A 23,532-nucleotide genomic window follows, 5' to 3' on the forward strand; every position below is an offset into this window, starting at 1 on the left:
CATGGATGCAGGGCAGGGAGATGTATGGCCAAGCACAGCCGCCTCTGCACAGGGCCTCCAGGAATGTGGGGCTCTGCGCTTGCTGTCCTCAGCTGATGGCAGGCAGGTGTGGTGCCCGCGGGCTCCGCAGCCTTCCTGCTGCAGCTCATGCTCCTGGCTGCAAGCAGCTCCCGGCCCGCATGATGGCTCTTTGGGTTTAGAGTGAGGACAGCATGCCTTGGAGCCAAGGGCAAGAGAATCAAAGACCAATCATGGAAGACTCTAGAAGTCAGCATGTGACCCTAAGATGTAGGGGCAAAGTATCCTTTCTTACAGGGGTGTCATGAGGACCATAGGTCCTAACTCACACATCCTTACCCCCTCAGTGCTCCCTGGGCCAGCTGCTTGGCCAGTTTGGCAAAGCCAAAGATGGTCAGTTTTTTTTTTTATTGCTTCTTTCCCCTCCCTCAGATTGATTCTACAGGGAAAAGGGGGTTAGGATCAGAGAAGGATGACGTGGGTCAGGGCAGAATACAAATCTCCTGAATAAAAGTACAAAGTGCTTTACAGAACCAGATCCCAAAGGCATCAAAAGGGCCGAGGGTTCTGTTTTACCCAGGGTCTTGGAACCCTGGAGCAGAAATACCCAGTCTCCTCATTATTAGACTTAAAACTAGTCATTTCCTAGATTATTTTTTAAAAACCAAACTCATTAAGCCTGTGCTTAAACACCTTAGGAAAAAAGAAGCCCCACCTTCGGTAAGAAATTGGGCCTCCACAGCACCAGAAGCCACCTTCCCCACAGAGTGAACCCATTCCCCATGGGCCTCCCCTGAGGCCTAAAGTAGCCCTTCAGCAGAGCGAAGGGGTGCTCAGCGAAGGGCCACGGGGAATGCTCTTGGCAGGGGGGTGGGCAGGTCAGTCCATTCAGCCCAGGGGCAGCAGCGGCTCCCTGTGGCAGAAAGGGAGATGCTGAGCAAAGGGGCTGGGACTCAGTCATCCTGAAGTGCTCAGGGAGCTAGGAAAAGAAACGCAGTCCCTCCCCTGCTCAGGCCCTCTGACCTCCCAGGCAGGGCCTGTCATGCCTCTGGGTGCTGGAGCAGAGACCCAAGCCAGCAGCAGCGTGGGGTGGCCAATGGGGCGGGGTTCCACAAGACAGGAGACAGGGTATCTCGTGCCCTGACTCCGGGAGGGTCTTGTCAGTCGCGATGGGCAGACTGGTGGCCGAGCTGCCGGTCATCATAAGTGCTATAGCGCTTGACGTGGATGCGGCGGACACGGTCCCGCAGTTCAAAGGTTTCCTCGTCTTCACTGGGGGACGCCTGGCTGCGGTTCCGGCTTGTGGCCTCCAACAGGGAGTTGTCAGGGACTCGGGGGGTCTCGTAGAGTAGAACGTTGAGTGTCTCCTCATAGATTCGGGCCTCTGGGAATTCCACCTGGGGCAAGGGGGACGAGAGGACCGAATGAGGCTTTACCCCAAAGAGGGAGCAGCATGTCAGGGCCCCTGGCCCTGTGCTGACTCCATAAGGCCTCCAGAACTCTCTCAAGAGACATGACTTTCTATCTCAAGAGGGAGGGCGGGGGTCTTCTTCTGAAGGAGGCGTGAGGAGACGGACTCTACGGACACAGAGACGCGGAACGCTAGCACCCTCCCCCTGCCTCACCCAATCCCAGACCAATGGACTAGTGTGTGTAGAGGTTATGGCCTTGGCTCTGTGGTCAGGCCTAGGTACAAATACAGCTCCCCCACTTATTAGCTGTGGGGCCTTGGACTTAACCTTGCTGTGCCTCAGTTTCCACATGTTAACATCTACCTCAGTGAGTTGTTGTGAACATTACATGAAAGATGCCAAATGCTTAGCAGAGAGCCTGACGCACAGTAAACGAAAAAGAAAAGCTTGGCTGCTCTGAGGCCTTCACGTGCACACAGCTCTCCCCGAGATGAGCTGCCCTTCCACCCCAGCAATGCTCTGCCGTCTCCAAAACACACTGGCGGCGGGGTGCGGGTGCACAGCTATTCTCCAGGGAGGCACCATCTGCCTGCAGCCGGGGCAAAGAGAGTTAGCTATCTCCTATCAAATCCCTTACATGTGCCTGGCATTGCATTGTCACTGCAGAGGCTAAGCTGATTGACCAGAAACACCCAACCAGCGGGGGCCAGAGGAGATCTGAACAGCTATTTCTACTAACCTGCACTGCTTCTCCTAAGAACTGTCTCATTTTCGTAACAGCTCTGTTAAATTCACACTCTTATTCTCAGATTTCTAATGAGGAAACTGAGGTCCAGATGGTTTACATGGCTTATCCAACATCAGAAAACTGATAAATGGTGGGACCAGAATTCAGATCTGACTTGGGCCAACTCCAAAGACCCGGTCCTTCCCATGGCATCAGGCTGTTCCCTGCTGGTCAACAGCCCTGCCTCTCAGCTGACCAAAGCAAAGTTCTATACCATTCCCTAAACCCCACGCATTGGCTTGTGTCCTTGAGCAGCACCATCACGGCAAGTTTGGGAAAGACAGCAAAATGTATGCCCGGTGGCAAAAGGTTCAGCCCCACTCACGCGGCAGAAGCCCCATACCTTGGTCTGCTTCTTCTCGGTGGCGTACACGATGGACGTGCAGCACACCTCTGCCAGCTTCCGACCCTGCCCGTAGAAGGACCAGCAGCAGATCTCGTCGCCGATGACATCCTTGATGAAGAGCACACGGCCGTTGAAGCGCAGGGAGAGCTTGTCGAACAGCTCGATGTTTTTCAGCAGGTGGTCATCGGAGTTGCTGAAAAACCAGTGAGGGCCCGGGGGCCTGGGAGTGAGGGAGGTCCCAGCACAGGGGCGGGTGCTGGCCGGGATCTCTCCTCCCCTCCGCTGTCGTGCTCATGAAAGGAGGAAGAGTCAAGATGCCAGAGGGACAGCGAGAGAAAGGGTCATGGGGCCCCCTTCGGGTTTGGGGGCCTGTGAGGAAAAGGAGGTGAGTTGGTTTTAAGTTAAAGCAGAGAGGACTGAGGGAGGGAGGTCTCCTCTTACCAGGCTGGAAGGAAGGAGGCTCGCTGCCATCTCAGCAGGAGGACCCCCTTCCCTGGCTGTGGGGTGTGACGCTGGCAATATGTCTGCCCACGGGGAGTCCCTGAGAGGGTTTGGGTCTCCGAGCCCGCAGCCTCCTGCATATACTTAACTATGGCCTGTTGAGAGGCCACTGGGGGACAAGGGGGACACTGGCCCAGCTATGAAGAGCGAGGGCTGCCTGAGGAGGAGTCCCAGCCCCTTGGCTTCCCAGCCTTCCTCCAGCCCATAGAGAATGCAGGGAAGACACCTGGCCCGCTGCCTGACATGACACACGTTAAGAGGCTGTTACATGTTCAGTCCCATCTACATCCCAGCCAGGGCCCCGCATTGAGTTCCAAATGCCTCGGCTCTGATTTCCCTCCTACTATGTTCTCTTCCCGAGACCCAGACTCACGCCAACTGTGCCAGGCGTGCAGGTGGCCTCCCTTGGGTCTGCTGCCCGATTTCTGTCTGCTCAGCCCTCCCCGCTGCTTCTATGGCCCTTCCCTGGGCAGTGCACCCCACCCCTCATCAGGTGCCCCCCCTACCTGGTGTAGGAATACTTGTTGTTGCTTCTGTTGTATAGCAGCTTCACCACGGGCTGTGAGGGAAGAGAGCATGAAGGCCAACGGCCCGACACCCCCAGCCCGCGGCCCTCGGCGATCCCTCGGAAGTCCCAGTACCTTGGTGGAGGATTCGATGAGCCTCTCCTCTTCCTTCAGGGATGTGATGACGGGGACGTTGCACACAGGCTGGTAGGAGTCCTTCTTGTCCTGGGTGACACACAGCCAAGAATCTTTTTTCGAGATCTTCTGTTTGCCAGGCTTAGCCAGGCTTTCCCCAGGAGCCGTCAGAGCCCCGCTGCCATGGCCACCCCCTACTTGTTGAGGAGGCATCAGGTAGAGACAGGAGGCCCCTGGCAATAGAACTGCCAGCTGGCAAGCAGACCCCCATTCCCAGAAGCCTAAAATCCAGATATCCAGGCAGATAAACTAGAAGCACGGTCTACTCACACCGCCTGAGTCCGTCACCTTATAAAACGACCGGCTGCCGGCTTGCTTGGCCTGGGCAACAGCTGGTGTGTCTAACTAGGTTTGGACTCATCAATCGTACTGACACGTAGCCTTCCAGGAACTGGACCCTACCTCCCTGAAGGAGGGGGCCCATCCCGACCTCATCAACCTGGCTGACTCTGCCTCCGTACCTGCAGGGCAGTCTGGCACATGTTCACCAGCCCCTGAATGAGGTAATATTTTGCTTCAGCCATCAGTTCCTTGATTTCTTGCCGGTTTTGAGGGAGGATGATGGTGTCATCTCGGAGGTAATTCAAAATGGTGCCAAAGTGCTTTCCACATCGGTCTATGAGGATCCAACCTAGGGATTCAGACAGGCCCCAGAGGGTTACTGTTTGCCTCCAGGTACCTCAGAGCAGGTAGCAGGCAAAGGCCACCTGACGAGCCTGGTGGCAGGTGATAAGGGGCACAGAGCCCACAGCACTGGGTAACGGGAGTGGGAACAGAACCTCCAGCTGTTAAGTCCATGGTTGCTTTTCACCCCTCCTCCCTGAAGCCAAGAACTGGCACATACCGTGGGAGACACAGGCCCTCCAGGCTCTGCGGAGGCCCACAGAGTTTGTCTAAGCTCAGGAGTGCTCAGGCCCACCTCCCGGCAACACAGAAACACCTGGCCCTGCTCGCCTTTGGCCCGCTGCCCAGGCACTATGGCAATGGCTCTTTTGAGAATCTAGTCCTATGTGAATATTTTAAAAGTATGGATCTTCTCCCTGGAAAATATGTAAATACACAACATTCTATGTATAACTTCAAAGAATTCTGAAGCTCTACTAAGAACTCCAGGTGAAGGAGTCCTGCACTAGGTGAACAGGAAAAATGAATCTAGATTCCAGATCTGCCAGGCTTGAGCCACGCCCTGAAATCACTTCCTCAGGAACTTCTCCTTCCTTCCCCACCCCACCCAACAAGCCCCAGCACCTCACCTTCTTTGTCGGTCAGCACCTCCATGCGCCCACTGAACATGGCCTTGAGCATGGTGTCATGCCGGGTTAGCGCCCGCACGGTGGTGTAGTACAGGGAACCACCCACATTGAGCTGGACGTATTTGTTGCCCAAGCCTCCTCCCTTGAAGCCGCTTAGCTTGGGCTTGGCCCCTGACGCTGGGCACAGACAGGTATCCCCCGACATCTCCCGCTGCAGGTAGATCACCACACGGCAGGAGGTTGGCTTGGAAGGCCCCGCCGTGGTGGAAGGGTCACGAGTGAGTGGCCAGTGGAGGCCAGAGCCTCACACTCTCAGCGCTGTGAGCAGGAGATGGGAGAGAAGACAGGAGTCAGCAGAGGAGAGCCCTCAGCCAGGAGGCAACAGGAAGAGAAACACTGACCATCCAGTCATTCTCTCCTTATGAGCCCAAGTCTCCCTGGCGAGGCTAAAGCCCTAGGCAATGGCAAAAAAGACATTCCTGCTGTTCTTCATGGTACCAGGAACCAGGTCTGGGAGCACAGTCTCCCAGAACCCGATGCTGGTCACCTCACCAGTCTCCCTGAGACTTGGCCCAGCTCTGGGTGGCAAGGAGGCCAAGTAAACTCTTGGAGCTAATCAAAGACAGCTCCAGGAACAGACTGGGCAGAGCAGAAGTCCTCACCCTGGGGATCCACCAGTCAGATTCCAGTTGTTTTCTTCTCAGTGTTCCCAGGATCCAAGATTTCCGGCCAAACCTACTGGGAATCCAGCCAGCCTAGGAGTTTCCCAGGAGTCTGAGGGACAGGATACACTTCCTTTCTAACGATTCTAGGCTCAGGAGCAGCCTGCACCAGTGCTTCCTTTGAGCACCATCCAGAGTCTGGTTTCAGGAAGGCAAGTAACAGCAGCTTCAGGAGAACATGGATTGAGCCAGGCTGGAGTAAGCCGGCCAGTATTCCTGGCAGAGGTTACCCTAGCTCCCCCCAAGGTTTCCTGACCTTCACCTTTTTTGGCATCAGCCCTATCCCAAGTTCCTGAAATTGTCACCATTTTTCAGGATAGAACAACTACAGGATGGCTATTTTTGCTTCTTTTTCCTGAGAACAGGTCCAGCCTTATCTCCTTCTCTCTTCCTGCCCAACAAGAATGGGGAGAAAGGGCCAAAAAAGACCAGATGATAAATTTAAAAACAATTAGGTGATTTGGAAACTGAAACACTGACGGGAGTTCACAGGAGGGAGAAGCAAGCAAAGCAGAGAAGGGCAAAGCCAGATCACCCCTTATGATCTAATTCTATATGTGTTTTGGCTTTCTAAAGAATCGCTAAAATTCATTCACTGAACGAAAACAAAAAGCAAACATTCTTTGCATGTTTATTATGTTCCAGGTACTATTCTAGGCATTTAATATATATCAGCTCATTTAATTCATTTGTCAATAAAACAATATTGCGTACCTACCAAGTTAAGCAGGAGGGATAAAGAGATGAAAAGATATTGTCCTTGACTTCAAGGAGTTCAAAGAAGCATGATAATGTCAGTTAACAAGAAAAAAAAAAATAAGCGTTAGCATTTATCATGCCCCTGGCTTTGTGCCAGGTACTGGGGATACAGAAGAGAACAAACAAGTCAGCCTCGTGGAGCTTACATTCTAGTGGGAAGACAACAAACAAGAAAATGAATAAATAAGCAGGCAATTCCAGAAGGTGAGAAATGTAATAATAAAGATAATAAAACAGAGAGTGACTAGGAAGAGGTACTATTTTAGATGGGGAGCCAGGGAAAGCCTCTTTGGGAAGGTGACTTTCCAGCTGAGCTCTAAGAGCATTCCAGACAGATGGAAGAGTAAGTGCAAAGTTCCTCAGTCAGACACAAATTTTAGGAACAGAAATAAGGCCAAGATGGCTGGTGCATAGAAAGAAGGGGGAAGTTGGCTGGATGTAAACTCAGGGAAGGCAAGGGCCGGATCATATTGAAGAGTTTGGATTTTATACTAATTGCGATGGGAATCGATTGTAGGGTTTAGAGCAGGGGAGTGATATGATCTGAGATCACTCTGGCTACTGTGTAGAGAATGGACCGCAAAGGTGCAAGAGACCAAGTGGGAAGACTGGAGGAAGCAGTAGTCTAGGTAAGAGATGATAAAGGCTTGGACTGCAGTGCTGGTAATGAAATTAAAAAAAAAGCGAAATGACCTCATTTCATCATCACAACTTGCAGAAGTTTACCTCGTTATCTCTTTTAAGTGTAACCCAGAAGTGCACTGGTTTTCCCACGTTTACTGCTCCACTCTCCAAACAGTGCTTAGCACAATGCTATGCACATTTAAAAGTATTTGTCAGTTTGTTAGACTGAAATTGTCCCCGAAAAGATTTAGGTAGGTCCCTGGGAGGAATGTCCGAGGAAGGCCCAGGGCAGGTGCTGTATGAAATACTGAATTCCTTTGGTGGCTTGTCATGTACGTATGAGATGAGCCCCCACCAGCAGATTGCTCAATCAGTAAGTAAACTTGAATAGTGTGAGGTCACCTAACCTTCCTCTGCCCACCCCAAAGGAATAAATCCACTCCTTAACAGGTTTTAACAAATTCCCTATGTATTTTGTGTCTAGCCCAATTTCCCCAGGATCAGAGAAAAGGAGCTCACTAAAGGCTAGGCAGCTGCCAACAGAGGAAGACAAATCCAAGCTAATCTATTCTTTTCCAACAAAGCAATTGCTTTGAGCCCCTGGATGACGTCAGCTCAGATTCCACCGGCTCAGATTCCGCCCAGGCCAATGGGTTCCAGGAATCCTGTGGCAGGTGACGCCCCAGAAAGTAACTCCGGTGAGAATGAAGTTTCCACTGAGAGCCTCAATGCTCTTCCTTCCGGACTTTGTGTGTGGATATTTGGGGATGCTAGGGGCGTATCCGTGTCACACTCGGCGAAGCGAATGGCAACCCAAGACGAATAAAGGACAAACAACCACGGCGGTGTTACAAGGTGGGGTCCTAAGGAAAGAAGGTCCCAGAAATTCGTCATACTGGGGATGGCGAGGGGAGGAGCCGATCTTGGTTAGAAAGGGCGGATCTAGCAGAAACCCAAGGTGTAAATCTTATGCTTTATCCAAAGGGTCTGGGGAAATTCATCGAGACCCAACCTCTCCGTGGCCTTTGTAGAGTCTTCCCCAGCCCGTACCCTTCCCTACTATCGAGAAACCGAGACCGGTTCTGACACCCACCCCCAGGGCAGGATTTCAGCTCTCCACCTCCCTTCGCCGTCCCACGCCTTTTCCCCAGGACTGGGAGGGACTCTCTTTGCTCAGCCCAGGACCCGTCCATCCCTTCCCCTAGGGCATGGGCCGGCTCGGCTCTCACCCTCCCAGGTGGCGCCTCTCCTCTCAGCTGGGTTGCAAGTCGACACCGTGCCGCCCCTAGACTGTGTCCGCCTGCCCTCCAGCAATCCCGGGCCTTAAACTCCCATCCTCTACCCGCGGACTCCGCCCCAAACCAGCGGGAGCCTGAGACTATAAGGCGGGGCAGGCCCAGCACCCAATCAGGGCGGAGGGAGGAGCCCCTGAGAGAATCCCGCGGTGAGCGCACAGCTACTTCCGGCAGCCTTTCCGGTGCAAAGGCCTCTGGGTCTTGTAGGCAGCCGTCTCTCCTCTCAGGCCTCTGTTTCCCAGCAGGCTCTGCGGGTGTACGGGCTTACGATGTCGGGAAGTGATGTTAGGCGTAAACAGGTCTTGTAGCCGTGGCCGCTGCTGAGGCTGGCGAGCAGGGCGCCGGCTGCCACTGACCGGAGAGAGAAGCTGCCTGTCGACGTCAGCCTGGGTCGCAGCCGCCGCCGCCGGGGTAAACAGGTAAGCCATGAACTTCGGGTCGGGGGACGTGGGCGGGCCCGGGGCAAGATGAGCCTGACAGGCCCGCGGCCCGAGGAAAAGCCTTCCCAGGGTGAAAGAAACGTGGGAATTCCGCCCGGCTCTGGGACCGGTTTTACCCCCGGCTAGGGCCTGGAGCTTTACGCGCTGATGCTCGCAACCATTTTAGGAGGAAACTGAGGCTCAGATAAGTTCAAGGAGTTTACGTAGTGAAGACAGCCAGCTCCATCACCCAGGTCTTCCTAGTTTTCCCCACACCCCACGGATGGAGCCTGCTCGTAGCGCCCAGCGTGGGTCCGGAAGAGCCCGGGGGCCCGGGGGGTGGAGAGCGCGTTACCACCCTGATCTTCAGGGAGCTTAGTCCGGCTTTTGTGCCCGGTGCTCCTCAGGTGCGCGTGTGGTGGTAGCTGGGAGAGAATGCCGTAGTCGGCTGTGAACCCTCTGCCTACACTTGCTCTTCGGTCTGACCCATCTCATTCAACTATGTGCCTTCCAGCCGTGCAGCTGGCTCCGGCCAGATACACGGGAATCTTGCCTGACTCTCCTTCACTCCTCCTCAAACCCCTGCATTCAATCATCCTTTACTAAGTCTTATCAACTCGACTTACAAAACATCTCAAATCGGAACACTTTTCTTCAGCTCCAAGCCTTGGTTACTGAAATAGCTTGCTCTGTTTGTTGTCACAGCCATTCATGCCACAGACATTTGCTGAGTGCCAGTTCTGTGCAGGCACCATGCCAAATGCTCGGGTAACAGTGATGAACAAGATAGTTGTAGCTCCATCCTCTTATTCCCTCCAACCCATTCTCCATCCTGGGTTAGAGTGATCTCTCTAAAAGGCATATTTGACTATGCCACTCTGCGGGCTGCCCATTAATTACCCTTATGAGAAAATCCAGGCTCATTGCTGCAGCTTTCAGAGCCCTCTGCCATCTAGCCCTAGCCTCCCCACCTCGCCTCATCCCGTTTCTCTCTTCCCCTTGCTCAGTGTTTCTACCACGCTAGCCTTTTGGCTCTTGGAACACATCAAATTTCTCACAGCCTCAGCATCTTCACACATGCTTTTCCTTCTGCCTGGAATACCTCCTCCCCCTTTAACTTGAAAAACTTCTGGACACCCTTTAGGTCTCAGAGTGTCACTTTTTCAGAAGACTTTTGTTTACAAATGTTTTTTGTAATTTTGTTTACATATGAATTATGTCCTCCTGCTTCGGCTTCACGTAGCACCATGTGCTTTTCTTCATACTGTTATCACAATTCATGATTATCTTTTTACTGTCTGTCCAGAGGTCAGAAGCTAAAGCATTAAAGCATTTTCTTCACTTCTCTATCCCCAGAGCAGGGACTCAGTAGATGTTTGTGAATAAATGCAAGCTCTCAGGGAAGAGAGTGGAAGTTGAAGCAGATCTTTGTGCCCTCAGGTTACTTGAAGCAGTTGTTCTAATTAATCAGCTGGTAGGTGTTAAATGCTTAGACTATATGTGTAAATAGAACAAATAAGAAGACAGATCTTTTTTAAAAGCCCAATTATAAGGGAGGTCTGGATGATTAAAATGTTTCAAAATGAAGATGCTAGCCAACTTACTTGAATGGGCTCCAGTGAGGCCAAAGGCTCTGGACCACGGTCATACACAGCCAAACATACATTAGTTGACCCACACAGTGTTGGATGTTTTTTTTTTTTTCCTTGCTTAAAAGTTTTGAATTAGATACTCTCCTTTAAAAATCAGATTTCATATATTAATCTGGATTTCTGGTCCTCTTGAAAATCAGTTCTTGCAAGAATGGAGCTTAAGTCTTTTTAACCATTGCTCTTCCTATGGCACACCTACCCCGGGAAGTCACTTGCAGAATCACCCCATTCAGAACAGAACTTCTCTAAGGAAGCTGGAAGGGAAACAGGTGAGGCTGGGGGAGGTGGGAGGGAAGGGCTGGCGCAGGGCCAGGTTGTGGTAGCCTTCGGAACACCTGGGGTGTGGGAATTGGTATAGCAGCCAATGGCTAGACCTCAGTAGCATTGCCTCCCTTTTTAGACAGGGTATGTGCTCTCTTATTTTTATTTTATTTTATTTTGTGTGTGTGTTTAAGCCAGAACGAGGGTGAGTTTTCAGTGTTTCCTTCCCAGAGTTGAGGCATCCTTTGGACCAGGAATGCAAGGTGGCCTGGGAAGGGAGAAGTTATCGCTGCTGGTTCTCTTGTCTCTTGTCTACGGAAAAAAAAAAAAGCCAAACTCCTTAGCTTAGCACACAGGGTGTTTCTGATCTGGCTCCATCCGACCTTTCCGGCTCCATCCTCTGTCTTTTCATCTTCTAGGCAGGATAGGCCCTTCCAGTGGCTTCATGCTCTTGTCCAGGCTGTTTTCTCTGCTTGGAATGCCTTTCCTTGGCCCTTATCGGTATGTTCTTGATGATATTTCACTTCTTTTTGTGTTTTCTGCTAGAAAGAGACTGACCCCTTTGGGTCCCAGTTCAGGCAGCTGTGCCTGTGGCGTACATTTTGGGTAATATTCCTACACCTGGGTTCTTATTTTTTTAACCTTAATTTTTAATTCACTCAGATTTTCTTTTACTTGTCTTTTATGTTGTTCCTGTACTATATTTGAAAAGCTCTTTTATGTCTTTTTGGGTACATAGGTGTGGTTAAATAAAAATGCTTATGGCTCACAACTTAGTTCACATGTCACTTCCTCACCCCAAGTTAACTGTTCTATTCTCCTCCACGCTTTAGTGATATTTCTGTAAAAGCACTTAACACAGTATTATTTTTCAGTGTACATGTCTGTCTTCCTCCAGCTAAACTCTGTGCTCCTCCAGGGCGGGCACCATGTTGTACTCATCTTTACCCCCAGCATCTAGCAGTGTTGGCATGTAGTAGGCCCTCAAGAAATGTGTGTTGAATGAACGATGCCTGTGACAAGCAACTGGACTTTATTCTTTCCTGACCCTTGCTCCTATGACACACCTCTTCCTGGCTGACACTGTTACCCCTTCAGAGCAGGACTGCTCTTCTCTAGGGAAGCTGGAAAGGAAACAGGTGAGGCTCAGAGAGGCAGAGGCAGAGGGAAGGGGGAGCCTTTGGAACATCTGGGTTTTTGGCATTGGTGTCCGGGACCGGGAGTGGGGCTGGGCTGGAAGGAGGCATTTCCTTGAGTGGCTGGGAAGTGATCGGGGATTGGGGCTGGTTTCTTTACAGCCATGGCCAAGGACATCCTGGGTGAAGCAGGGCTGCACTTTGATGAGCTGAACAAGCTGCGGGTGTTGGACCCAGAGGTTACCCAGCAGACCATAGAGCTAAAGGAAGAGTGCAAGGACTTTGTGGACAGTGAGTGTCATCTGGGGAGACATGGTGCCACTCAGCTTTGTGCCCCGCCCCCACCCCCGGACTGCAGCTTTTGGCCCTGCCACAGTGGAGCTGCTGGCTTCCAGAAGGTTGAGCCTGGCCTTCATGAATTCCCGTGTGCCACCCACCTTGTCTACCTGTCTTCTTGTGTAGTCCCAGAGTACCAATCAAAACAAACACTGCAATGGAGAGAGGAGGGTATTTGTTTAGATATGCCATCTCAGGAACCTTAAACTTCAGAACTATGGCTTGGGGGTGGGAAGTGGAGTTATGATCTGATTTCTTGGGAGAAATAGTGTTCTCAGTGCCCGGCTTGCCTTTATTGATGGATTGATTGACTGCCATGCCTCAGGGCATGGCCATAAGTAAATAAATAGTTCCCTGACCAGGGATCAAACCCGTGTTCCCTGACCAGGGATCAAACCCGTGCCCCCTGCAGTGGAAGTGCAGAGCCCTAACCACTGGACTGCCAGGGAAGTCCCTGACTTGCCATTATTTGGAGTGAAAATTTCTAGAGGCAGTTCAAAAGACTCATTTTTTTTAGCTAGAGATACCCGGGATGCCTCCTGTCCCAGCAGCCAAGCAAACCCAGTAGCAGTGAATACAGAGCAGATCTAGCTAGAGCAGGGATTTCTGAGCTTTTGGACATCTGTAGGCTGTGGAGAGAGCTTGACTGGTGAAAGGTAGCGTGGGTTCTCTCACCAGTCTTCTGATTGCTGTGTGCATGTCGTCCTACCCTCTGGGCCTTAGTTTACTCCTCAGTAACATGGGGTTCCACTACACCCAAGGACATTGAAAAAAGCAAATGCGAGATTAAGTCCTTAAATGCTTTGAGCTTTTTATTAGCTCAGGTCATAGGTGGAAAGCCCCTACCCCACCATTAACTGAAATCTAGTGTCTTATCTGAGGCTTGTCTAGAGGCAGTGTTCACGTCCTGAGGCGGTTCTTTCATGAACACAGCCCTTTGTGCCTCAAGATCCAAATACGCCCCAGTCCAGCTCTGGGCACCTGGCCACCCTTCTCTAGGTTCAGACCAAGGGTGTCAGACACCAAACGTTTTCTGACACAAATTAGAAGGCGCAGTTAGCCCTGCCCTCTTGCTGCAAGGGAATGCTGAGGGAGAGTGGTGATGCTGAGAAAATAAAACATTTTGTTTTGTTCTTTCCCCAAAAGAAATTGGCCAGTTTCAGAAAATAGTTGGTGGTTTAATTGAGCTTGTTGACCAACTTGCAAAAGAAGCAGAAAATGAGAAGATGAAGGTAAGATCAGCATGAGTTTTGTCTAAATCTTGGCCTGGTTCACTAGCCTCTCATCCTTCTGCCCTCTTATTTGGGGGTAGGGGAAAGTGGGCGGGGATTCTTTAATTAGAACAAGATTTTAAATAAGAATACCCATGCAAATATTGAATGATTATGTTGTACACCTGAAATAATTCCTGGTCCAGTTAAACCTACTATTGAACTCTTATATGCCAGTGTACTTTCAGTCATTGTTTCCTTTAATCTTCACGTCATCACTGAGATAGGTGTTTACCCTCATTTTATAAATGAAAAAATGAAGGCGTGCAGAGTGTAGATGACTTGGCAAAGGACACAAATGGCACACCAAATGGGCCGTGTGCCAGGCTCTGGGGACACTCCTAGGTCTGCGTCAGAGCTGCAGTTCCGTTCTCACCAGGCACTTTGGGATCGTGAGGTTAATTAAGTCTCTTTCTGACTGACTCCTAAAGCTCTGAGGCTCAACTTTCCCCACGCTGGGCCCCACCCTCCACCGGCCCCAGGCAGCGTCTCTTCCCCACTTGAGGACTTTAATGAAGCCATGGCTTTCTTTGGCAGTATCGTGTTTTTCTAGGCCATTGGTGCTCGGAACTTGCTCAAATCTATAGCAAAACAGAGAGAAGCCCAACAGCAGCAACTCCAGGCACTAATAGCTGAAAAGAAAATGCAGCTTGAAAGGTAAGAAGTTCTGACAGAAAGCAAGTTCTTTACTGAACTGCAGTTCTATTTTTCCTTTTCGAATGGTCACCTCTTGTCCTTATTGTTCATCATCGTTCTCCCAGGAATAGTGTCTTAACTTGTCATCCTGATTAAAATAAAAATAAAATTACATTTCATGGGAGAAAAATGTCACTATCAGACAGCCTCTAGTAGTTTGAGAGCATGAACACTCAGGTAGTGAGTGTCCAGAGTTGGCTGGCTCTGTGAAAGGAAGACTCGCAGGGCTGGAGACTTCTCATGGGTGGCCCTAGGTAGGGCTTTGCCTCTTATTTTTTCTCTCTTTCTTGCCCTCACTAACTTCATTTTGAACTCACACCGTTTCTTGGAATCATCTAAATCACTTAACGTTCTTCTCTAGAAGAATTAAGTCCATGGTTTATTTCATCTATTTTGAGGGCTTCTAACAATTTTGTTTTTCAGGTATCGGGTTGAATACGAAGCTCTGTGTAAAGTAGAAGCAGAACAAAATGAATTTATTGACCAATTTATTTTTCAGAAATGAACTGAAAATTTCATTTTCTAGCAGAAGGGCAAAAAAAAAAACCCCACAACCCCCAAAACAAAAAAACCTCTGTACCAATCCAGTGACTTGACCAATGACCCAAGTGTGTTGTGTGAGATGGTGTGTGAGGAATGCAGCATCTCTGAAGGCAATAAAACAAATCTGGGGGAGCTTGTTTCAGACGTCAGTGCCTATCTGCAGGCGAACACCCAGTGGCCATTGTGGTCCAGGTTCTCACCTCTTGCATTCTCAGTCTGAACTGAGCGGCCTATAAACTTTTTTTGTAAATTCACAAAGCTTTGGAAGGAAAAGCAATAAATTATTATTTTCAAATGGCTTGATCTACCTCTTTTCCTGGTGCCCTTGAAATGTACATTTAACCCTTTGTAAGAGAACCCTGGGCTCTCTAGCCCCTGGTCCACAAAACAAACCAGGCAGTGGTCAGCAGCTACCTTTATTTTGACCAGACACAGGAGTCAGACGATACTCCCAACAATCAGACCATTAGGGCTTGTAAGCAAAACAGGCAAAAAGGGGGAACTAACCAGAACCAGCATCTACCATTTTCCATGTGTGTTCACAAGTTTCTTTGTTTTTTTTTTTGAGTTGGCCTCGAGTATGAATTTAGAGAAAGCTAGCAGAATACCAAGTACTAACGTGAAGAGACCCTATATGCACACACTGGACCTGTCATGCACAGCTCCCCGCCACCCGTTGCCTTTGACTGGGAATGAGACAGGAAGGAATTATTAAACTATTCGGTAGGACGAAGTTATCCAGTAGGAGGGACACCTCCAGCACAGGTTTGAGACACCAGATGTGAAAGGAACTTATGTTAGGTGGTCTGTAAAAAGTAATAGAAGACAGGCTTGGAAAGAGCATAAACAAGGCGACTTTAAAAAATCTCTTCTCCTGGGACAACCTGTTTAGGACAGGAACAATACACCTTCCAATCTGACCCATTTCTGACTGAAGGTCATGCCAAGGTTGAACGTTTAAGGAAAACTATGTTTAACCCTCTTACAGAATAGCTCACCCCCTCCTAGGTGTGGGGACAAGAAAACAGTTTTTAATGAACATCACAGAGGCACAGCTTCAAGCTTAAAAATGGCCTGAGACACCCCAGTGACACGCTGTAGAGTCATGAGTCAAAGGGTTAGTCACAGGTATACTGTGGATCAAATGACTCATGAACATGCCAAGTAGGCCGTGTTGCTTGGAAGTTTATCTGGTGTCTGGTCTGGTCCTGCCTTTAGTAATCCTACAATGGCACTTGGGCACACAGTGAGGCCTTTGGCACCCCTTCCCTATAACCTAGCCCTCACCCCTCTGCTCATCCTCAGGTGATCGGTCTGTTTATGCCAGTGCCCTTGGAAGACGAGGGTTTGATGTGCCTCCTGCCAGTGCCTTGGCCTTGTGTGTTGCTGCTGGTGTGTTTCAAATACTACTGAAAACATGGGTTCTGAGCATTTTCCTGGTACTGGGTCCAACAGGAAACTGCCCCGTGGTCACCTCTCCCCTGGACCCGGGGTGATTTTTCCTCATTTTTTCTTTCTTTTCTCCTCAGACTTGTAGTAGGGGTTGTGCAACATGAAAAGCAGAAGTATAAGAGGGATGAGAAAGTAGGGCATGTAGACAGACATAAGGAATAGTCGTTCGTGGAAAGTCTTAGGTCCTTGTCCTCTGAAACAACTGGCTTTGGAGAAATCCTCGAGTAGAAATGTGGAGAGGATTGGAATCAGAGTTGTCATCGTTTGAACCGAGTAGATGATTGCAGGGGTGCGGATCCACCTGCAGCCTCCTGAGGTCATCGAGGAGAGAAAGAGATAAGGGTTAGATCTGCTCATGGCTCCAGGTATGTCCACAGCATCCTCCACCCTGTCTCTGCCTGCTTCCTTCAGCTGAATCATTCTAGCTCCTTTTCCACCAAGTGGAAACTGGATGTGATATAATAATGCCCAAGGTGCAGACTTATGTGACAGCTGGAGCCCTAGCCACTGACTGCCAAAGAACACTGGGTGGTGTCAGAATTAATTCAGAAAAACTCTAGGGCAGTTAAATCGCCATTACTAGTTAAACCAGGTTGTTCTAAAATGCAATTGGGGGAAGGGGAGGAGGCGGGGGCAGCCCTGTCAGCAACATCTCTTTGCTAAGTAATTATATATAGGTGAGAGGGATCAAGAGATTCTGCTAAGAGATGGCTTGGGGGTTCCAGTGGGAGAGAAGCTGTACAAGCTTAGTTACCATGAACACTGGTATGGCCACCTTCTTTTTAAAGGCATTCGTCATGGGGACACTGTAAGAATAATTTTTAAATGAGAAGTTAAGCCATTTAGAGATTAGCTTGATGCTACTGCTTAAAAGCCAGTATGATACCACCCAAAGCAGAAAAGTAAACGCACCAACAAGAAAGAAATTCTGTTGGGGTGAGGTGGGGGGGGGGGAGGGACAATAAAAAGGAACAAGTTCAAACTTGAAAGTAGCCTCAGGTTTCATGTGTGTGAGAGATTTCCAGTTGACTGAGGCAGTCCTGCAGCCCAGCTGACCACAGACACTAGCCTGAGCCACATTAATGTCCCTATACAAGATCTATCCTGGCCGTTCCCACCAATCCTATGTCACCCTCATACAGCCTCCAGGGACCACTCCCCTCTCCCTTGGTAAAACTTTCCCAAAAGATTTCTGGGACCTGGTTTCAGAGCAAAAATGGGATTTCCCCATTTACTAACCTTTGAAGAAGGCATATGTTGCGACAGGAAAGAAAGGCAGCTGAAACACAAGCTCGCAAAACAGGAAGGACTTAAACCACACCGGGGGGTTCTGTAGCAAGGGGTCTTTGAACTCCTCAGTATACCACTGCCGCAGGTTTCTCAGCTGGGAAAAGATGAGGATCACAATGAATACAGCTACCTGGCAGGACAGGCTTCAGCAGGTCCAACCCGCTGGCAGAGCCTCTCACTACCCAGCTCCCTTGGCAGCAGATGGCACACCCAGCTGGCTTTTGTGGTGCAGCCTAGATGGTCATTTAATAAAAACTCACTAGCTCTAACTCAAATGTTACCTTCTCCCAGCAGCTTTCCTCAGCTCTTCCAGCCCGTGTGCTACCCAGCATGTCTGTGATAACACATGTCCAGGTGTGGATACTGTCAGGAGCAACAGTATGTGGCACTTAGTAGGCTCTCAGCTGAACGCACAAACGTGAAGTATCTGCCAACAATAGCCTTCTTTATAAAGAAATGATGTGAAAACCATCCTGACGTTTGTCCTTTCAAAATAGCAACTGCACAGCAAGCTCCAAGGGCCAGATTGCCTCAAATACAGAAATAAGTTTCCTTGTCTTTTTTGGGGGGGCGAGGTGCGGGGGGGAAGTGTAAGGGAGGTAAATCTAACCTCTGCGAAGTTGCTATTTTAGACAATCTAACTTATCCCCAAATCTCAAGTTCCTTGTCATTCTTTACCCCCCTAATTCTAAAGTTTTTTTTCTCTTTTAGGGGATCAGTAGTATATTTGCAGAGGAACAGACTCTGCCTCACTCTGGAGAGTGAGTGGTCTCAGTTCTAGCTTGGGCCCCACCTTCGTGATGACACTGTCAAATCAAAAGATGCAGATCCATGTAGATGAGGCTGCAGGCAGGGGAAGGAAGCAGGAGGGTTTGAGGCTGCCCACTTTGTGCTCTTTTAAGAGCCCAAAGCCTAGGGCTCTCCACACTACATAGACTACTGAAGGTCTGTCACATTTCACATTTAACCTCCTGGAGATGTGATATGATAAATCAAGACAGCTTCCAAGAAAAGCATTTGGCTTACAATGGAAAATCCAAAGATATTTTTCCTGTTAATTTTTAATCTAAAGATAAAGGCTCACTATTGTGAAATAGAGGCCTCTGTGCTGCAAGTGTGCTGTTTGTTTGTTTAAGCAAACATCCAGAAACAAACATTCTGTTAGCATAATATTAATTACAAAAAGGCCTTAGCTAGATAATCAATTTATTGACCAAGTGATCTTGAATTTGTATTTGACTTGAAATTTAAATTCACAGCAATATCCTTAGCTTCCTTCTAAGCACTTTTCAGGATGGTAATGTGGTAGAAAATATTCATAAATATTCACTGCACCTCTCCTGGGCTCTATTTTCTCATCTGTAAAACAAGAAACTTGGACTAAATTTTTTAAGATCCTTCTTTGCTTTCTAGATTTACTTTAAAAAAAAATTAGAAGGATGTATTTTGAAAGATTTATTGCAGAATTTAAAAGGCATTCTGGTTCATTTGGGCTTCCCTGGTGGCACAGTGGTTAAGAATCTGCCTGCCAATGCAGGGGACATGGGTTTGATCTCTGGTCCGGGAAGATCCCACATGCCGCGGAGCAGCTAAGCCCGTGCACCACAACTACTGAGCCTGCACTCTAGAGCCTGCGAGCCACAACTACTATGCCGGCGTGCCACAACTGAAGCCCACACGCCTAGAGCCTGTGCTCTGCAACAAGAGAAGCCACTGCAATGAGAAGCCCGCGCACCGCAACGAAGAGTAGCCCCCGCTCGCTGCAACTAGAGAAAGCCCACACGCAGCAACAAAGACCCAATGCAGCCAAAAAACAAATTTATTTTTTAAAAAAAGGCATTCTGGTTCATTTGAACTTCACTTTCTATTTAATTCGTATACATTCAGATCCACCTATTTCATAAATCCAGGCAGATTTGTACAACACTGTAATTTCTAAGGGCTGCAGGATGATAACAGCGAAATTTAAAACACAGTTGACCCTTGAACAACACGGGTTTGAACTGTGCAGGTCCGCATATATGCAGATTTTTTTCAACAGTAAATACTACAGTACTACACGGTCAGTCGGTGGCTGGCTGAATTTGAAGATAGGAACGTGGGTATGGAGGGCTGACTATAAACTGTACGTGGATTTTCGACTGTGGAGGGTCAACGTCCTTAACCCCCAAGCAGAGTGATGAGCATGGTACCCAGGGGCTGAGTGCCTGGCTCTGAGTACTGGCTCTGGGCAAAGCACTTAATCTCACTAAACTTGTTTCCCAGTTATAGTACCTACCTCGTTGTTGGTAAGATAAAAAGAGTTAATACTTACAGTCATTAGAACAATGGCTAGCACACAGTAAATGTTAAGATTACTTAACTGAATGTAATACATATTTGGAGAAGTTCAATTTAATCCTATTAAAATCTCAGCGTGCAACTGGTCATTAATAATTATTAGGTAAGACCCCAAAAAATAAAACTGTTTCCATTTATAACTGACTCACATTTGACTCAACTTATCACTGTTATCCATTAAAATATTCACCTGGCCTACGCACATGGATTTCTAGACCGAAGTTGCTACTGAACAGCTTGCACTCCTCTTAGAACGAGCGCACAAACTTTCAACATCTAGATGCTCACTTGTTTTCCCGTATTTTAACAGAAGCAATGCTACCCAGCTGCAGATGATACTACAAAATGCTTCCCATCCTCTCCATGTTCTAATCCAAACTAAATTCTTATTGTTTCACAGTAAGAGTTTTTCCAAGTGTTGATCTGCTTCAAACCAAGAAAGATATTTGCAAATTTTAGCCTAACCATTATGTGAACTCCACAAGCTTTTTAGTTCTGGAGAAATTCCTTCTATTTAGGGAGGAAAAACACAACAGATGTTAAAATTTGGCATTTTTCAAAGAGAATGTGAAAATAACTCAGGGCTTTTATTATTATTATTTCCCCATACAGAAGCAACAAAACCATCATTGCCCACCCCAAAGCAACAAGGGTGAATAGAGACACAGGCCTTCCAAGCTGGGTGGCCCCTGTGTTACTAAGGTCTTTAAACAGTATCATAGACAAACACACACACACACACACACACACACACACACACACACACACACACACACACACACACACACACACACACACACACACACACACACACACACACACACACACACTATGTTGGCCCTTGACATTTTACAACAAGTCAACTTAAAAAAATAAAGCTGAGAAAACTACCAAATCAAATATATAAGTTTAAATGGGGTCTTTATGATTTTGGAAACATTTTAATTGTATTTTGTGAGTGGAGAGCAAGAACTTGTGGGAATGGCACATTCACAAAAGATAGGAAAACCAACAGCTGCTAAGTCTGGAACGGTTGGCTACCTGGAGTAACATAACTGCTATGTATGTATGTATGTATTTTGCCTGTGCCAGGTCTTAGTTGTGGCACTCGGGATTTTCGTTGCGGCAGGCGTGTGGGATCTAGTTCCCCGACCAGGGATCGAACCGGGCCCCCCAAATTGGGAGTGCGAAGACTTACCCACTGGACCACCAGGGAAGTCCTATGACTGCCTAGTATTAAAGGGACTCATAACATCAGAGATTGTGAACAGGCAGCCTGCTTGAGTTCTGCTGGCCCCATAGACTTTGCACAGACATGGCTCTCCTTTCTTCAAGGCAATTAATGGCTAATGCGGAGCTGTGACGACCTGTTTAGAAGGATCATGTACCACCTGGGCCTGTGTTGTAGGCTGAATAATGGCTCCCAAAGACATCCACATCTTAATCCCTGGAACCTATGACTGTAACCCTATTTGGCAAAAGTGACTTTGCAGATGTGATTATCGTTAAGGATTTGGAGATGGGAAGACTATCCTGGTTATCTGGTGGGCCCTAAATGTAATTACAAGTGTCCTTATAAAAGTTGGGCAGAGGGAGATTGGACTAAAGAAGAAAAGGCAGCAAAGTGATGGACCGAAGCAGAGATTGATGTGATGTGGCCACAAGCCAAGAACACCCACAGCCACCAGAAACTGGAAGAGGCAAGGAACAGATCTGCCACTATGACCTTCAGAAGGAACGAGGCCTACAAGACTCATTTCAAACTTCTGACCTCCAGAACTGAAAGATAATAAATTCGTGTTGTTTTAAATCACTGTATTTTTGTAATTTGTTACAGAAGCAATAGGAAACTAATACATCTTGTATATGTTTGAGCTTGTGATTTAACTCATCTCTCTCCTACTTGACAGTTGAAGCTACAGAGCCCTGACTTGCCCAAGGAACTCAAGAAGTTCTTGGAAGAACCAAGTCCCCAGACAATGCTCTTGCCACACACAACCTACACTTTTCCCAGGAAAAGGTAGGTCAGAGGTCTTCCCATTTCTGCTTGGAGCTAGAAACAAACCAGACTACGGAGTGGGGGTTTATTGTTGAGCAGTGGCTCTTAACCTTTTGGGGAGGGTCAGACCCCTGGAAAAGTTGATGGAAGCTATGGAAAACAAGGCACACACAATTTTGCATGCCCTCTTAGGGGTTCATGGACCTCAGGTTAAGAACCCCTGCTCTGCAGAGAAAAAGCATTTAAGGAGAAACAGAGGTTAAAATCAAATCTTTAGGTAGACACGTCAGGCTTGCCTATAGTTCTGCAGACAGATTGGAGAAGTATAGAACTGAGGACTGGAATTCCGTGATAGAAGGTTATAGGGTCCAGACATGAAAATAAAACTCAATAAATAAAAAGCATTTAAAGCAAAAGTTAAAGTTTGGGGTAAAGAATGCTCTCCAACAACCAGGAAATGGGGCTTTCGCCTCCGTTTCTACTCAGATGCTCATTCTTGCTCAAACCGAATAAAAAAGGCCGATTTGAAAAGGTGTCGTTTACTTATGAGCTTCTGAAGTTGCTGGATCCTATCTTGAAATCAGGACGCTCTGCGAATGTCCCTTAGAGGGGTCTAATACTACTTGCGTTATTTCTTTGGCATTAGTCGGTATTTTTAAAGCTCTCCCAAGAAACACAACTTGAAAACAAATCCAACATGTGTCCATAATTTAGACACTGGTTCATCCAGGCTACTTCCCTCAAATACTGACAACTGACCAGAGCTGGGGTGTGTGTCTTAAACCCAGGGAAGAACTGTCTTTAAAAGGAGCAAGGTGTTTGGCCCCAGGAGCCTTGGGGAAGCGACTGGGAGAGACAAAGAAAACCCCGAGGAAGAAGTCGAGTTGAAGGGTAAGGAGGGGCCGGAGCGCCGGCGGGATCCAAGGAAAGCAGGAGGGAACCCTGAGTGGGCGAGGCGGGGCGCCAGGCAGGAGGAGGGGAGATCACGGGGACGCCGGGGCAATCGCTACGCCGAGGGGCGCCAACCTCGGCGACCGGCGGCTAGGACAGACGGCGCCCTCACCTCCACAGGGTAGAGATCGCGCGGAAGCACCGCCTGCAGGTCCACGAGCAGGGTGATGGGGATGTGGGAGAGGAAGTAGAGGCCCAGCAGCCACTCCAGGCCGCGCCGGGCGCCCAGAGGCCCCATCATCCGTCGCTTGGCAGAGCAGGAGCCCAGATTACGCTGGAGGGAACGCGACGTGAGAACAGGCCCGCAATCGCGCCATCCCAGGAGCCCGCGCCCCGCCCCGCCCCGCCTCGAGGGCGACGAAGGCCGCTCCCATTGGCTGAGAAGCCGCGCCCGGGCCGGGAGCGTCCGCCGAGGAGGCCAGCGGACCGTTTCCATTGGCCGTGGGGAGTACCGCGTGACTTGGGGGCGGGGCTGCTCGGCTGCCGCGTGGGGCCGCTCCGGGCGCGGGGCTTGCACAGCCAGAGGTCCTGCCTGTCGCGGGGCCTTCCGGCCTTCTTTCCGCGATCGCGTGTCATCCGTGGCCCTTTCGCTCATTACTCTTACGTTCCTTCGCTCCATCCGTTCAGTGCTTGCTGGGAGGCTCCTGTGTGCCCGGCCGTGGGCGCTTATGGAGATGGAGCGCCCAGTGCAGTGGGGTGTCACTCATCAGGGCCGGCCGGACAGTGCGTGGTGGTCCGGGCCGTGGCGGCAGTCACGGGCCGTGGGAA

The 23,532-nt window shown here is 49.2% G+C and overlaps 3 protein-coding genes across 4 annotated transcripts; 1 reads left to right on the forward strand and 2 right to left on the reverse strand.

The window, feature by feature from the left end:
* Nucleotides 1-36: 36 nt before the first annotated feature.
* Nucleotides 37-8,457, reverse strand: TNFAIP1 (TNF alpha induced protein 1). 2 transcript variants are annotated; one of them, XM_082680161.1, is made up of 7 exons: nucleotides 8,353-8,457; nucleotides 5,019-5,336; nucleotides 4,227-4,396; nucleotides 3,706-3,795; nucleotides 3,571-3,623; nucleotides 2,561-2,756; nucleotides 37-1,415 (listed from the first exon to the last, which is right to left on the reverse strand). In XM_082680161.1, the coding sequence occupies exons 2-7, from the start codon at nucleotides 5,221-5,223 to the stop codon at nucleotides 1,179-1,181; spliced, it is 951 nt and encodes a 316-aa protein (XP_082536287.1). In that variant the 5' UTR covers nucleotides 5,224-5,336; nucleotides 8,353-8,457; the 3' UTR covers nucleotides 37-1,178. The 2 variants fall into 2 exon arrangements, with proteins under 2 accessions (XP_082536287.1, XP_082536288.1); XM_082680162.1 differs by lacking the exon at nucleotides 8,353-8,457 and adding an exon at nucleotides 5,681-5,804.
* Nucleotides 8,458-8,663: 206 nt separating this feature from the next.
* Nucleotides 8,664-15,027, forward strand: IFT20 (intraflagellar transport 20). The gene is given in 7 exon segments (XM_082680164.1): nucleotides 8,664-8,837; nucleotides 11,649-11,853; nucleotides 11,856-11,889; nucleotides 12,049-12,177; nucleotides 13,369-13,454; nucleotides 14,047-14,150; nucleotides 14,613-15,027. Coding segments are annotated over 6 exon segments (480 nt in total). The 5' UTR covers nucleotides 8,664-8,837; nucleotides 11,649-11,808; the 3' UTR covers nucleotides 14,695-15,027.
* A 108-nt stretch (nucleotides 15,028-15,135) lies between these two features.
* On the reverse strand, nucleotides 15,136-23,070 carry TMEM97 (transmembrane protein 97). The gene is made up of 3 exons (XM_082680163.1): nucleotides 22,877-23,070; nucleotides 17,424-17,568; nucleotides 15,136-16,495 (listed from the first exon to the last, which is right to left on the reverse strand). The coding sequence occupies exons 1-3, from the start codon at nucleotides 23,003-23,005 to the stop codon at nucleotides 16,236-16,238; spliced, it is 534 nt and encodes a 177-aa protein (XP_082536289.1). The 5' UTR covers nucleotides 23,006-23,070; the 3' UTR covers nucleotides 15,136-16,235.
* Nucleotides 23,071-23,532: the final 462 nt, after the last annotated feature.

Source organism: Grampus griseus (genome assembly GCF_964374135.1).
Source record: "Grampus griseus genome assembly, chromosome: 20".
Lineage (NCBI taxonomy): Eukaryota > Metazoa > Chordata > Mammalia > Artiodactyla > Delphinidae > Grampus > Grampus griseus.